The following is a 13,873-nucleotide window of genomic DNA, read 5'->3' as shown; positions in this document are numbered from 1 at the left end:
ATATCTAACTATAATGTATGTTTAACCTTTGTTTTTTCAGTGAACATACACACACATATCTATACATACACCCACATATGAATATATATTTAGCATATATATACATTTTTAAATGTATTTATATGTTGTTGTGTAACTCCTTATTCACAACACATATAGCACACTGTCAGAATCATTGGTGGATCTCAGTAGTAATTTTAACCATGTTGTTATTTAAATATAAACAGTGATGTCATTAACCATGCTATGAGTGATGTAATATGTGAGATCTGAAGCAGTGCATGAAAGGGGTGCAAGATATAGTTAGTTCACTAAGCTATAACTGACCTATCTCAGTGGGTTTATTTGTATTTTTCACACTAGTTTGTGTGTCATTCCAATTGCCCCTCTATAATGTTGCTTTAACCTTTTAGTTGTTCAGTGAATTCTGTTTTTGTTTAACACAAATTAATATCTCAGCACCTAAATTTAAGGTCTGTTTTAACATTTAAAAAATATATATAATATAACATAATATATATATATATATATATATATATATATATATATATATACACACACATATATATATATATATATATATATATATATATATATATATATATATATATATATATATATATATATATATATATATATATATATATATATATATATATATATATATATATATATATACTAAGAATCTCTTCCATTCTAGCCAATCTGGCTTCCGTAAGAACCTTAGTACGGAGACAGCACTGCTGGAGATTTCGGATTCTGTTAAGGAGACACTCGATATAGGTGGCAAGGCAGTACTGGTCCTACTTGATCTTTCGGCAGCTTTCGACACCGTGCCCCTGTCCGCCTCCTTTGGAGATTACAGGAGTGCGATTATGGGGGCACGGTGTTGAAGTGGATGTCCTCCTTTTTGGAGGCAAGGAATCAGGAGGTGTGGTCACCCCCTTTCTCAGCGGGACTACCTCCTCTTGAGGTGGGAGTGCCTCAGGGATCCATCTTGAGCCCTGTTCTCTTTAATCTATATATGGCCCCTCTGGCCATTTTGTTGGAAGCTGGTGAGGCTGTAATTATATCTTACGCCGACGACATCCAGCTGCGGTTTACTTGCAAAAAGAATGAGGCATTCAATGGGGAAAACATTAATAAATGCCTGAGAGACGTTTTCGCTTAGTTCCAATTGAACCATCTTAAATGCAACTCAGAGAAGTCTGAAATCATCTTCTTCGGCACCCCGCCCCTGGACGCCTGGAAGCAATGGTGGCCCCCTGATATGTCCCCTCCTCAAACTCCAGTTAAGATGGTAAAAAACTTAGGAGTAAAGCTGGATGAGACATTATCCATGAAGTCACACGTACAATCAGTTGTAGGCACCTGATTTGGCCTCCTGAAGATGCTTCGCAGGTTTCTGTTCCTATTACCTATTTCTAATAGGAAGACAGTTATACAGGCTCTTATTAATTCCAGGCTCGACTATGCCAACAGCCTTTATTTGGGCCTCCTGGAGTGTCTGCTCAACAGGCTCGACTATGCCAACAGCCTTTATTTGGGCCTCCTGGAGTGTCTGCTCAACAAATTGCAAGTTGTGCAGAACTCGGCAGCAAGGGTAGTTCTCAGCCTTGGGCCCAAAGAGCGGATCTCTCATCATCTGAAGGCAATGCACTGGCTGCCAGTCCTCTGTAGAATACTCTTTAAAGCTTTGGTTCTGGCTTTCAAAGCCCTGCATGGTATGGGGGCACTCTACACACGTAAAAGAATTTCATTCTACACCCCCGGCAGACCTCTTAGGTCTGCATCTCAACATCTGGTAGTAACTCCGAAATGTGCCATAGCCCGTTGTGGGGGTCGCTCTTTTCAGGTCCTGGTGACCAGGTCCTGGAATAGGCTCCCTCTACCGCTTCGACAAACAGCAAATGTTCTTGTTTTCAGAAGGAAACTGAAAGCATGGCTGTTCCAACAAGCAGGCTGTCCATTCCACTTGTAGGACCCTTGTCTCTCTCTCACTGACTGTGTTTCTGCATCTTTTTCTCTGTCTCAGTGCCGGGACACTCTTTGAGTAGCTGTGCACTCTATAAATCCGCCTTAACATAACATAACAGAACAACATAACATAAATTATAATATAATATATATGTATATATAGACCGGGATTCCATAGGAAATTGATGTTTTGATTTGCTAAGAACTTTGGCACAGTTTGGTGAATCTCACTGAAAGTTTTCCTAAAAAACGTTCATCCACCTTAGCTCCTTTCTGGGAAGTTTGAGAAGGAGAAAAAAGGGGACCCCAGAATGTGTTTTTCCCGTACTATTCCACCTAGGAATTTTGAGAAGAGCATAACTGGGATTCAACCAAGTTGTAATTCAGGTTTGGCACACTTGTCATGTACATGGAATGGTAGTACTCTAGTTGCCCATAGAACTCTGTGGGGAAGCTGCAGTTGATCAAAAGGGAGTTAACTGACAGAATGCTGCTGGTGTTGAATTACATGCTTTAGTCTGTCAGATGGTTTTACTGACCTGGAAGAGAAAAATATTTGAGAACTCTTAGAGCATATGTCCTCATTTAAGCTTTCTAGGGCACTAAGAATCACTACTTAAAAAAATAAACCCCCTCATTTCTATAATTTCTAAAAGAAATGTTTCAAGTTGTATAACTGTGATTCGATCAATATAGCGTTCAGGTGTGTTACACGTCTGTCATAAATACAGAATGTTAGTGCTCTACTTCATCATTAGAACAATGTGGTGAAGCTGCAGGTGATTATTTTGGAGTTTTACAGGTTCATTTCCAATGAGATGATGTTATGTGTACTGCACTTTTGTCATAAATACAGAATGCTATGACTCTTGTTAGTTATGAGAACAATGTGGGAAACTGCAGTATAGCACTGGGGAATCAACTGACAGACTGCTGCTTCTGCTGGAAGCATGGTTTACTCAGAATATCAGACTTTATCTCACATGGTTGATGAAGATATTGTGAACTTTTGACAGTGTGCTTTTACTATAGCTTATTGAGCACCTCCCATAATATCTATGAAAAAATCATTAGAGAAACCAGTTTTTTCTCAAACATGGCTCATCAAATCCCAAAAGAGAGTGACCATATTTCACAGGGTGAAATCACCAGAGAACTCACCAAAATTTCTAAAGACCTCCAACAACTGATTTATATTGTGACCAAAATGTGTAATCACCTTTCATGTGAGTTCCATTTTTGTGACCCACAAACACAGGCTTTTACCACAGTGTTTTTTATTGGAGACCATGAACTCAAAATGTTTACTGGCTGCCACAACATGTTGTCCATGTTTTGGCCAACCAATCAGAGGGTGGTCCACTTGGGATCAATCCCCTTCATATTCCCCTTGGTTCAGGGTGTGCTAACTCTGCCCCTTATGTATATCTTTTAAAATTAATTTTGAAAATGCAGGAACCATGTTCGAGTACTGTAATGTCTGCCCCAACATATTGTCCATGTTGTGATCAGCCAATCAGAATAGACTAATACCTTTTAAATTGGCCAATCAGAGCAAAAGTGGACACTCACCACTAGGTCAAATATACCTAGCTTTGCAACCCACCCACATGCTTAACCCCGCTCCTCTTTAAACGTTGATTTCTCGACAATGGCTGAATAGATTTTCACCAATTCGCAAAAAGCACACTAAACCTTTACCTCTTTGCTAAATATGGTGTAATTCCATTCATCCATTTTTTCTGTCGGTAGGGAAAGTCTGCAATGGAAATTGCCATTGGAAATCACACTTTTGGAAACCCCCTCTTTTTTTTGCCACTCCTTGACAGATCAGCTCAAATCTTTCAATGAACGAGCCAAGGTTGATGACCTTTATTTGGAATCTTTTGTGCAGATTTGCCACAGCACAGACATTATTAGCATAACAAAATACTCTCTTCCTATGGAAACTATGATCTTACTATAACTACAATCTAACCTAACTATAACAGATGTGCTATTCATATATGACACATAATCAGTAACTGTGTAATATGGCCCTATATTGTAATTGAGTAATTCTGAGGGAGTCTAGTGACATTACAAACTGCCTGAGACTGCAGATATGTCAGCCAATATTTTGAGATAATGTGCTTATATTAAAAGTGATTTTCTTTTGTAGTACATTGAAATAGCAAAGGTATATTAAGAAAGAAACAAGTGCTATATGGGATAGTGTGCTTGTGGGGTTCTGCATTTACAATGTATTTTGACACACCTGGGCAATTTATTGGTATATCCTTGCATTCATGTTGGACCTCCAAGATTGAGCTCCTCAGGCGTGATAATTAATGTTCTAAGAGTAGCACTTTCATTGTGGAACATATTTTTTTACTAGCACTTAAAGAAAGACATAATGCTGTGTTTAACTTTTTATGTAAACGGAAGCTAAATATCCTGCAAATGAAGTCAGCACTGTGAATTACAGGAATAATAAAATAATTCACAGTTAAAACTCTTTTTTTTAAATATATGCTTTGACCCCACTGGTAAACATTCAATAAGCAGGATCTATCTATCTAACGATCTATCTATCTAACTTTCTACCTATCTATCTATCTATCTATCTATCTATCTATCTATCTATCTATCTATCTATCTATCTATCTATCTATCTATCTATCTATCTATCTATCTATCTATCTATCTATCTATCTATCTATCTATCTATCTATCTATCTATCTTTCTATCTATATTCACTGAAAGAAACCAAGGTTAAAGTGACATTATAGGTCAACATTTGAGTTATATCGTAACATTTCAAACTCAAAAAACACTGAAATTCACCAGTCACAGTTAACAATTGTAATTATAACGTTTGCCCTTGACATGGAGAGGGACATCATCAATGATGCCATTTTAGTTATCCTAGCTGATGATATAAATGATGTCATAGAACATGTCATGAGTGTTGTAAGATGTGAGGTAATAATAGTGCATGGTCAGGTCTTGTGCCCAACCCCACCCACCGGCCAGATCCCTGTCACACATGGCCTTTGGTCATGCACAGGTTGTGATTGGCTGTAGGGCCTGCCAGCTCCGTTAGTGCACGGCCACCTCCCCATATTTAGTATATTGTGAACAGGAATATTTTCTCTTCTCTTGACTTCAATCATAAATTACATTAAACCAAAAGTGATCTAGTGCATCATGTGGAAATGTATTTAATCTCAGTGACAGTCATGATACCCACAGCTAGTTCATTTACAAGAAATAGTGCAAACGTCAGCAAAAGCTACTATTTCAGGATTCAGCAAAAGAAACGTTACTGATGTTCATGTAGTTAGTACTCCCAATCAAGTAAAAGCACCCATTTGCAGGCCTGCTGTTCTGGTGTGGTTTATGCTACCAGAATAGCACAGTTAGATTATCATCTGGCATAAATATAATTTGACAACTATTATCCCTTTCGAGATAATAAGAGAAAACATACACCCAATGGAATAATAGTTTTGTAAACAGCATTTAAGACACAACATTTATGTCAGACGATATTGTGGACCATGGTATTGTGACATACAACCGCATTGATTTATTTGTATTTGTAAGCTGGAAAGATACCATGACAAAATCTTTAAATGATCTAAGCAAGCACAACTATGGTACATTACACATTTTTCTTCTGTTCTTCTCATTTCAGTTTTCGGAGGCAAAAAAGCACTGCTGGTATTTTGAAGGGTTGTATCCCACATATTATATGTAAGTATAAATTAACTCTCCACTTCATTGACCTAACATATTTGGTTATTGTCTCAGTCACACATACAATTTCAGAGGTACAAATTTGGCTATTAAGAATGATTTCCAAACCTGTTTTGACATTACGATCAGTCTTGTGATTTGAAATGTCCAACAAATTCCTCAGTCTGGCAAGGCAATAAAGGCGAATGATTGCTTTCACAAAAAGCAAAATAGAAGCAGGGAATCAGTTGCGGGAGTGCACAGAGCAAGATGTTTGCCTCCCGATAGTCTCCACAGTGCCCACATTATGAACAATCTTCTCTTGTGCTTGTGCTTGTTTGAGGGCAATTATCACGCCTACCTTACCTTTCTGGCCTGCTGTTGCCTGGGGCTACATGTCGTTTTCATTTTGTTTTGTGATCTGTGGCAATTTTGCGCTGCTGAACCAGCTGTGACTTGCACTGATGCTCCTCATCTCCAGTGTGTGAAACTCTTGCAAGTAAAGGTGAAACTCAATACAGGAAAGGAAGCTGCTTTGGGCCTAGAATCTTACCACAGCTGGCTTTAGCTGCTGCACCTGTAACCTCCATTGGTTGGAGTTGCTTCATTATTCTTTCTATATCATTATACATATTGTCTTGCTATTTCTTAGATATCTCAACATGGAAGGCAAATATATCAGTGTAAATTCTAATACATGTAATAAACGATTTCTCCATTACCACTTAAATCCAAACTTGTTGACTTAGCTGAACTACTTTTATCTACCCTTTTGGAAGAGTTATAGGGTGTTAGATCTAAACAATATTTTTATAGATATGGTGGGTTTATCAATGAAAATTCCTTGAAATGGAAGAAAAACTAAAATAGACCAAATATTTTCACTCACAACCAAAATTCATCTTATGACTATGCTTTTATTGAATTTGAAACATTAAAATAGACAGTATAATTGGAAAATCTTTAATTTACCTGAAGATATAGAGGGCAATGATCGTAGAAGATATCCGGAGAACTTACTACCTACCTTGAATCTCAAATTCCCAGACATATCTGAGGAAAGTTTAAGAATTTGTGTAGGGACGCAAAAGTCCTACAATCTAGCATTCCCACACTTCTCAACTCCCATATTGTCTGGTTTACCTGCAGAATGTTAGTGTTAGGATGCCCTATGTGGAGCAGCTCTTGTGCTTTATAACCATTTCCTTCATTAATTCATAAATCTCTTCACAACCCGAATGTTGACACCATCTTGTAAATATTTGTTACTTTTTTTCAGCAGTGTGTGATATGAAGTATATTTATATATAAATACAGGAGGAACTTTGAAAATTAAAAATCTTTAATCACTCCTTAAATGTGAAGGAATTTGAAAATTGAAGCTGCAAGTACAGCAAACAGAATATAGCATGAATGATGGGTGCCTCAATTAAAGCTCAGACAAAAATAAAACATAAGTAGCAAAAAAGACAAAGTGATATACTAGAGTCTAGCATAGCACTTGTCTATTAGAATTAGAAACAACATTAATATACATCCAACCTTTCCTTTAAAATTTACATTTTGATTTTTCTATATTAGTTAGTGAATCAAATAAAATATTTCATAGTGTGTGTGTATTTGTTTGTTGCATACTTTTGGTGCAGTGTTTTGAGGTTCAAATAATAGAAATTGCTTAGGCTGGGGTGAGTTAGTGATGGTTTCCAGATTTCAGTATTGAATTGGTGGGGATCTACAGGAGTGAAGAGGTTACGAAGCACTGTTGTAGACAGCAGCATCTCTCTTGAGTAAGCCACAGACTACTCTTCCTCAGTACTCAGTCAAGTACTAAGAAGGGGAAATTAATACACACGTTGAGGATCCACAGCACAGGGTGCCCAGTATTGGTCCCAGGGCACCAAAGATGAAAGATCTCACCTTTTACAATCAGAGCCCAGTATCTTACATTGCTGCAAATCTGGTAATTGTTACCCTTTTTGATTTGGGTAGCCACATCAGTACCTATAGTTTTTCAGCATGAGGGCTAAGTTTTTTAACTTGGTAGTTTTTATATACAAATAGGTCTTTCTTCTTTATATAAAGTATACAATTGTGTTTGTTCATACCCCACACACATGATTGGTGTGACATAACCACATAGACAGTGGATAAATCTCACATAGCGAAAAATACAGCAACATTATATCAAAACAGCTATCAATATAAATTAAACCAGAGCCGCTCTCTGATTACAGTTATTATTCCAAAGGACTGTGATTAGTCCAAAGTTTTTAGTCATACAGCAGTTTTTTAGAGAGCTATGTAAGAAATTGGGGTATTATTTGAGGAAGGTAGGTAGCCTTCTCAAGCAATACCACAATCCTTTTAGTTATCAAAGTGACCTAATAATATGTATTTCAAAAATTCAAAGAAAGAACTTTGTAGCTGTTCCCAGCCAGAGATAGAATTATTAAATGTAATATTGTATTCCAAGACTTTCCTATAGAACAGCCAACCCTATTACTGTGAAGATTGCTTTTGAGTCCTTTTCACTTTAAGGACAGGTTTAACATTCAACTGTCACATGTCCCGTTACCATGCACCCTGCCCCTGCAGGATGCCCTAGTTAGGGGTGACATTAAAATTTAACAAGAAGGTTTGGTCCTGTCAAAAGGGATTATTTTGACAGGCCGAATTTGCAGCTTCAAAATGTAGAGCCAGGCTACAGAGGGTAGGCCTGCAGTCATGTTTACACTGTTACTGTATTGGAAGGCACAATGGATGCTGCAGTCCACCTGCGACATTTAACTTACAGCCCTGAGTAAAGTTTTGTACCATATACTAAGGGCTTATGGGTAAGTTAAATATGCCAATTAGGGTTATGCCCATTTTACATTTTTGAAAGGGGGTCAGGCACCTTACCACTGGTTTGCAGGTCTGCAGTCAGCAAAAATGTGTGCATGTAAGTTGTTTGTATATCCTCCTTCTAGTTATAGCATTGTCAATGCTGTGTGGTTTGACACATTAGGTTGTCTGTAGATAGGGGTCTTCATAAGGACTCTCATGATCCAGAAATAGGAAATTTGTTTTTTTAACCTATTTATTTTGATTTGTCAGTTAATCATAAATCTTTATTCTTCTTAAAAAGCCATGAAAGAACAAAGCACAAACATATAACACATGCCATTAATTTTACAGAGTACATGCATTTAAAAAATGCTCCCTGCAACACTATACATAGTCTTTGGAGGGAAAACTCAAATCTTATTTCAGCTTGACCCACTGACCTGGGGGTCCCAAAAATTGCTGTATAAGCCTTGTTACTAACAGATCCAATAACTTTGCGTCTTTCGTCCCAAGGAGCTGTCCAGGTCCTACCTTAGGGTGAAGGTTTGGGCTTGGCAAGTAGGTTAACTTGCCAGGTCGACAAGGCCGTTTAAAACTGCACCAGCAGGCTCTGCATTGACAGGCCTGAGACATGTTTGAAGGGCTACTCAAGTGGGTGGCACAAAAAGTGCTGCAGGCCCAATACTTACATTTAATTTACAGGCCCTGCGCACATGTAGTGTACTTTACCAGCTAAATTAAATATGCCAATTGTGGATAATCCTATGTTACGATGTTTTAAGTATACAGCATATGCACTTTAGCAATGGTTAGCAGTGGTAAAGTGCAAAAACAAAGTCAGTAAAAACAGGAGGTTTGAAGGCAAAAAGTCAATGGAAGCCACGCCAAGGGATCTGGTCCAACATATGCGCAGTATTTAGTAGAATGCATGTAGTAAAGGTATCTTCCCTTTTTAAAGCACTGAACAGGGAATGATTTATTGAGTGTTTTTGTTGCCTAACAGTGAGCTGGGGTTACTGGCGTACACCACCTCCCTTGAGTAGGCCTCGGTCTGCTCTGCTTGGTTACTCTGAGAAAGTCAAGTGTTACAGTGGGGTAATTGGTTCCAAGTAAAGATAAATTTGAGGACATATTACTTGTGAAGGACCCTCATCCTTCACAACTAATAACCCAATCTGTTATAGTACCGCAGACTCAGACACTTAGGATTTCATACTTTAAATGGGTTTAAAGCTTTTTAAGTCAGCCACACTGTAGTCTAAGCTGTATCTGTTAGGTTCATGTAAATGATGTTTGTATTGCTGCTGCATCTGCAGTAGTTGGTCTCTTTCTAAGTGGGGCTAGCACTGTATCTTCAATGCTATACCTACTCCCTGTGTTTAACATAAGCCTGCACTACTGTCATCCGTGCTGTAACATTTCTATGAAAAATCAAAGCTTTCTTACACTGCTGCTGACTATGCACGTACTGCTTGGAGTCTGAAAAGAGATTGTTCTGATGTGGTTCATTCAGTCGTGGTGTTTGGATAAATGAAGATTTCTTTTCAGCTGTCAGTGCAACACATGGTCTGTTAGTGTGATGGATGTTTGTACCACTTGTGCTCCTGCTGTATGATTTCTCTGCTGTCTTTCTGCAAATGTGCCTTGCAGGTATGGATAGAAGCAGGCACACCTGACTTTTTTTCTGTACAAGTTTGCTGCGTCTGAGCTTGTGTGCATTGCTCTTGCCTGTGTTGTACCTTGTGTGTGTGCGTAAGCGTGTGTGTGTGTGTGTGTGCGTGTGTGGGTGTGTGTGTGTGTGTTTGAGTGAAACTACTGCTGCCCGTAGTGCATATTAAATGTATTGCACTGAAGCGCAGGAAAACATTTTTGCTACGCAAACGTCAAAATGATTGGCTTTGCTGAGTGAGCAGTTCGTAATGTTCAACTGCTACCAAAAACAAAGATTTGCAAAGCTAAGAGTTCTGGCCTTAATGGTGCCAGTTCATGTACACATAGCATGTATGCATTCCTGTTTTTGCTTGCATTAGAACATTTAAGACAGACCTTCCTTTACATTATCAATGCTTTCCCCTTTAGACATGATGTGACGTTTGCTACAAAAATATGCATGAATTGGGGAGCAATCCATGACTGTCATTTCAATGAGCATCATTGTAAAAATCCCCCCAACTTTACTTTAAGCCATTGAAATCATGGATTTCAAATATTGCAACTTTTGCATAAAATGTAGGGGAAACTACTTTTTTAAATTTGTAATGTAAATATATAATAATGCACCCACCCTCACTCAAGCGCCTTGAGACCCTCTGGGTGAGTAGTGCGCTATACAAATTACTGAACTTGAACTACCCTTGCTCCAGGTTAAGTCGTACACCTAGAAATGGGGGATCCCGAGCATTTATGTTAAGGGGCTGGCAGCTGCCCTCCGATGGAGCTACAGGCTTTTGCTTTGCAAAAAGAATTCCTTTAGAAGCCTACTCTGTTTATAAGCATTTGGCCAAATTTAGGACCTCCGATTGCTTGTTAAAGAATTTTACCAAAGCACTACAGTACTTTAATCAGAACAGGGCTGAGCTTATGACATTGCCTCGCGTTATACTAAAGAACTCCTTAAAACATAGCATCAGGATTACCTCAAGGGATCAACATGTGTTCTCAAACATATATAAAGTGGAATCTGGCACAGGGCATTTGACAGGCACTCTTTCGATTACACATTTTACCATTAAATATTATTACAGTATCAGTTTGGGCGTAGCCCCAGAATTTAGATTGTGTAATATATGTGGGGCTTGCATACAAACTTTAGAGCATGTTCTTTTTGTGTGCACTATAAATGATGAGAGGCTGGGCACACCTTGCTTAAACTTTATACACCTAAGTTTAAGACGTTACAATATGCGTGCTGCTTAGGAGGGCACAATGTCCTGATTGTGCTAATCAATTAAACAAAAAACACCAAGCGAAACCACTTGTGCTAATGCGCACTGTTGCGTTTCCTGCTGGAATGCTCTGTTTCACATATCAAAAAATAACATTTATAAGTCATCAACTAATAAGCTTGATTTACACATTATTTTATTTTACTCATAATTTTTCCAAACATAGAATCAACGATTATGACCAATTGTAAATTTCATTGGGTTACACTTTATCAATAAGCTTTTCTCATATATACATTTATACATTTATTTGCGATGCCCTATGCATTTCGGGCCTCTTGGCCCTTCCTCAGGGGATGTATCTGGAAGAAAATCAGAGAATTCATACCATTTGATATGTTCCTTCAACATGGATGAGTTAGCAGTCTAGAAATAGTTTGACAAAATATGTCTGAAAAGTACAAATTAGAGTGCATGCCTAGGTGAGATTTAACGAGATAAAAAAGAAGATAGAAAGAAAAACAGGAAACAACCGATGTGGAAACAACCTCTGATATAGTGTAAAGGTGAAAAGTAGAGGAGACCTGATATCGTGCGAGTATCTCTGTGTCTGATAATTAAAATAGCTGAACAAATAGGAGTAGCGCGTAATTCCCAGTGGCATGCCAAATACTAAATATTCCAACCAACCTCTGCAATAACAGTCGTTTTTTCAAAAGTCTAGAATCAGGCGTATGCTGGTATAAGAGAAATAGCTGAAAAGCAGAAAAACTGCCTCTTAGATGGAAAAATTCAAAAGAGTGGCTGAAACTATCACGGTAGTAAGAATCTACAATGATGAGGCAATACCGGTCCTACCTTAATGGTTCAGTACAAGTCTCGAAGTATCGAGATGAAAATTACGTTCGGCTGCTGGAGGCGTTTACATGGACTGGATCCGCGTGCTGCAGATATACCAAAGGACATATTCAATACCAGCTCGCTACGTGAGTACGAGGCTCAATCTAGTGAGCGAAAACTCTTACCTAGCGTTACTTCAAACGACTCCGCAAAACTCCGCAACTGGTAAACAAACTACGGGCTGAGCTACAGGTTAAATCGGCAATCATACGTATGCATAGCCATACTAACACTAACAAAGGACTAACGTAGGAGCTCCAAGTTTCTGGAGAATATACGGCGGCCATTACTAACTGGGCTCTCACACGAGAGAAAGTGGGTTCGAGACAAAGTGAAAATAAATAAGAATGAAAAATAGAGCGGATAAATGTGGAGTGAGATAAGAAGAAGAAGATTTGCGTGTATGACTTGCTGATAAGTATGTCACAAACAAATATCTGATATCATTAACAAATCATAAACATGAAGTACAATGCATAAAAAAACATTGGCATGGCAACTCTTATTCAATGAACTCAGGTCGCACGCAGGCGACGATAATGCAATATTCATAAGTAACATCCTAAATCTACTCGATCATTGATCCCTTTCGGATCTTGGGAGTCTAACTTCCTAATCCAGAATATTTCCCTTTGAAGTAACATTTTGGTCAAATCCTTACCAGGAGTGGGATTAACTACCTCGAGCACCTGGAATTGTAACTGCGCTATGGTGTGCCTATTTTTGGTCCAGTGTACTGCTAAGCTGCTGTCGGGATTATTTTACGTATAGTGCTTTTATGTTCTGATATGCGAGTTTTAATCTTGCGTTCAGTTTTGCCTATATATAAGAGCCCGCAGGGGCATTTTATGGAATATATCAAATTTTTGGAGTTGCAATCTGCATTGTGCTTAGTCGTGATAGTTTCGCCTGTGTGCGGATGCTTTACTGTATTACTCACTATGACGTTATTGCACTGTACGCAATTATGACATTTCCTAGTGCCATAAAAAGTCTCTTGCAGGTTCATCATGGATGGTTTTAGCATTTCTTTTAGGTTTCTGGACCTTTTATAGGCAAAAATAGGTTTTTCTTTAAATTTGCCTTGGAAATCATTTTCGTTGCTAAGCATTTCCCAATGTTGATTGATGCTTTTTTTGATTTCTCGTGAACTGGTTGAGTATTTAGACACAAAAACTTGACGATTAGTCTCTGATTTAGTCTTGGATATCAGTAGTGATTCCCTGTTTTTTTCTGTCACTTTTAGTTTAGTGTTCTTTAGCAATGTTTCTGGGTATTTTTTCTCTAAGTATTTGTCCGTAACTTTTTCCAAGTTATGCTCTAATGATTGTGTATCCGTGCAAATCCTCTTAGCTCTTAGCATCTGAGAGTATGGCAAGTTTTCAATGAGATTTTTTGGATGGAAGCTGTCGTACATCAAAGCTGTGTTTTTGTCTGTCGCTTTATGATATACTTCTGTCTGAATTTCCTTATCTTCAATTCTCACTAGTACGTCCAAAAAAGGAATTTTCACATCATCAATGGTTTTAGTGAACTGTAAATTTTCATCTAGTGTATTCAGTTG

At 38.1% G+C, this 13,873-nt stretch overlaps 1 protein-coding gene across 1 annotated transcript in view; it reads left to right on the top strand.

Annotated features, from left to right (window-relative positions):
* VOPP1 (VOPP1 WW domain binding protein) overlaps positions 1 to 13,873 on the top strand; it is a 456,859-nt gene that overhangs the window by 255,719 nt on the left and 187,267 nt on the right. The window contains exon 2 of the mRNA XM_086964684.1: positions 5,658 to 5,716. Within this exon, the coding sequence (XP_086820810.1) occupies positions 5,658 to 5,716 (59 nt within the window). The remainder of the gene's footprint in view (positions 1 to 5,657; positions 5,717 to 13,873) is intronic.

The sequence above is a fragment of the Lissotriton vulgaris genome, chromosome 4_1 (assembly GCF_964263255.1).
Source record: "Lissotriton vulgaris chromosome 4_1, aLisVul1.2, whole genome shotgun sequence".
In the NCBI taxonomy this organism is placed as follows: Eukaryota; Metazoa; Chordata; class Amphibia; order Caudata; family Salamandridae; genus Lissotriton; species Lissotriton vulgaris.
This window is presented reverse-complemented; position numbering and strand designations above follow the sequence as displayed.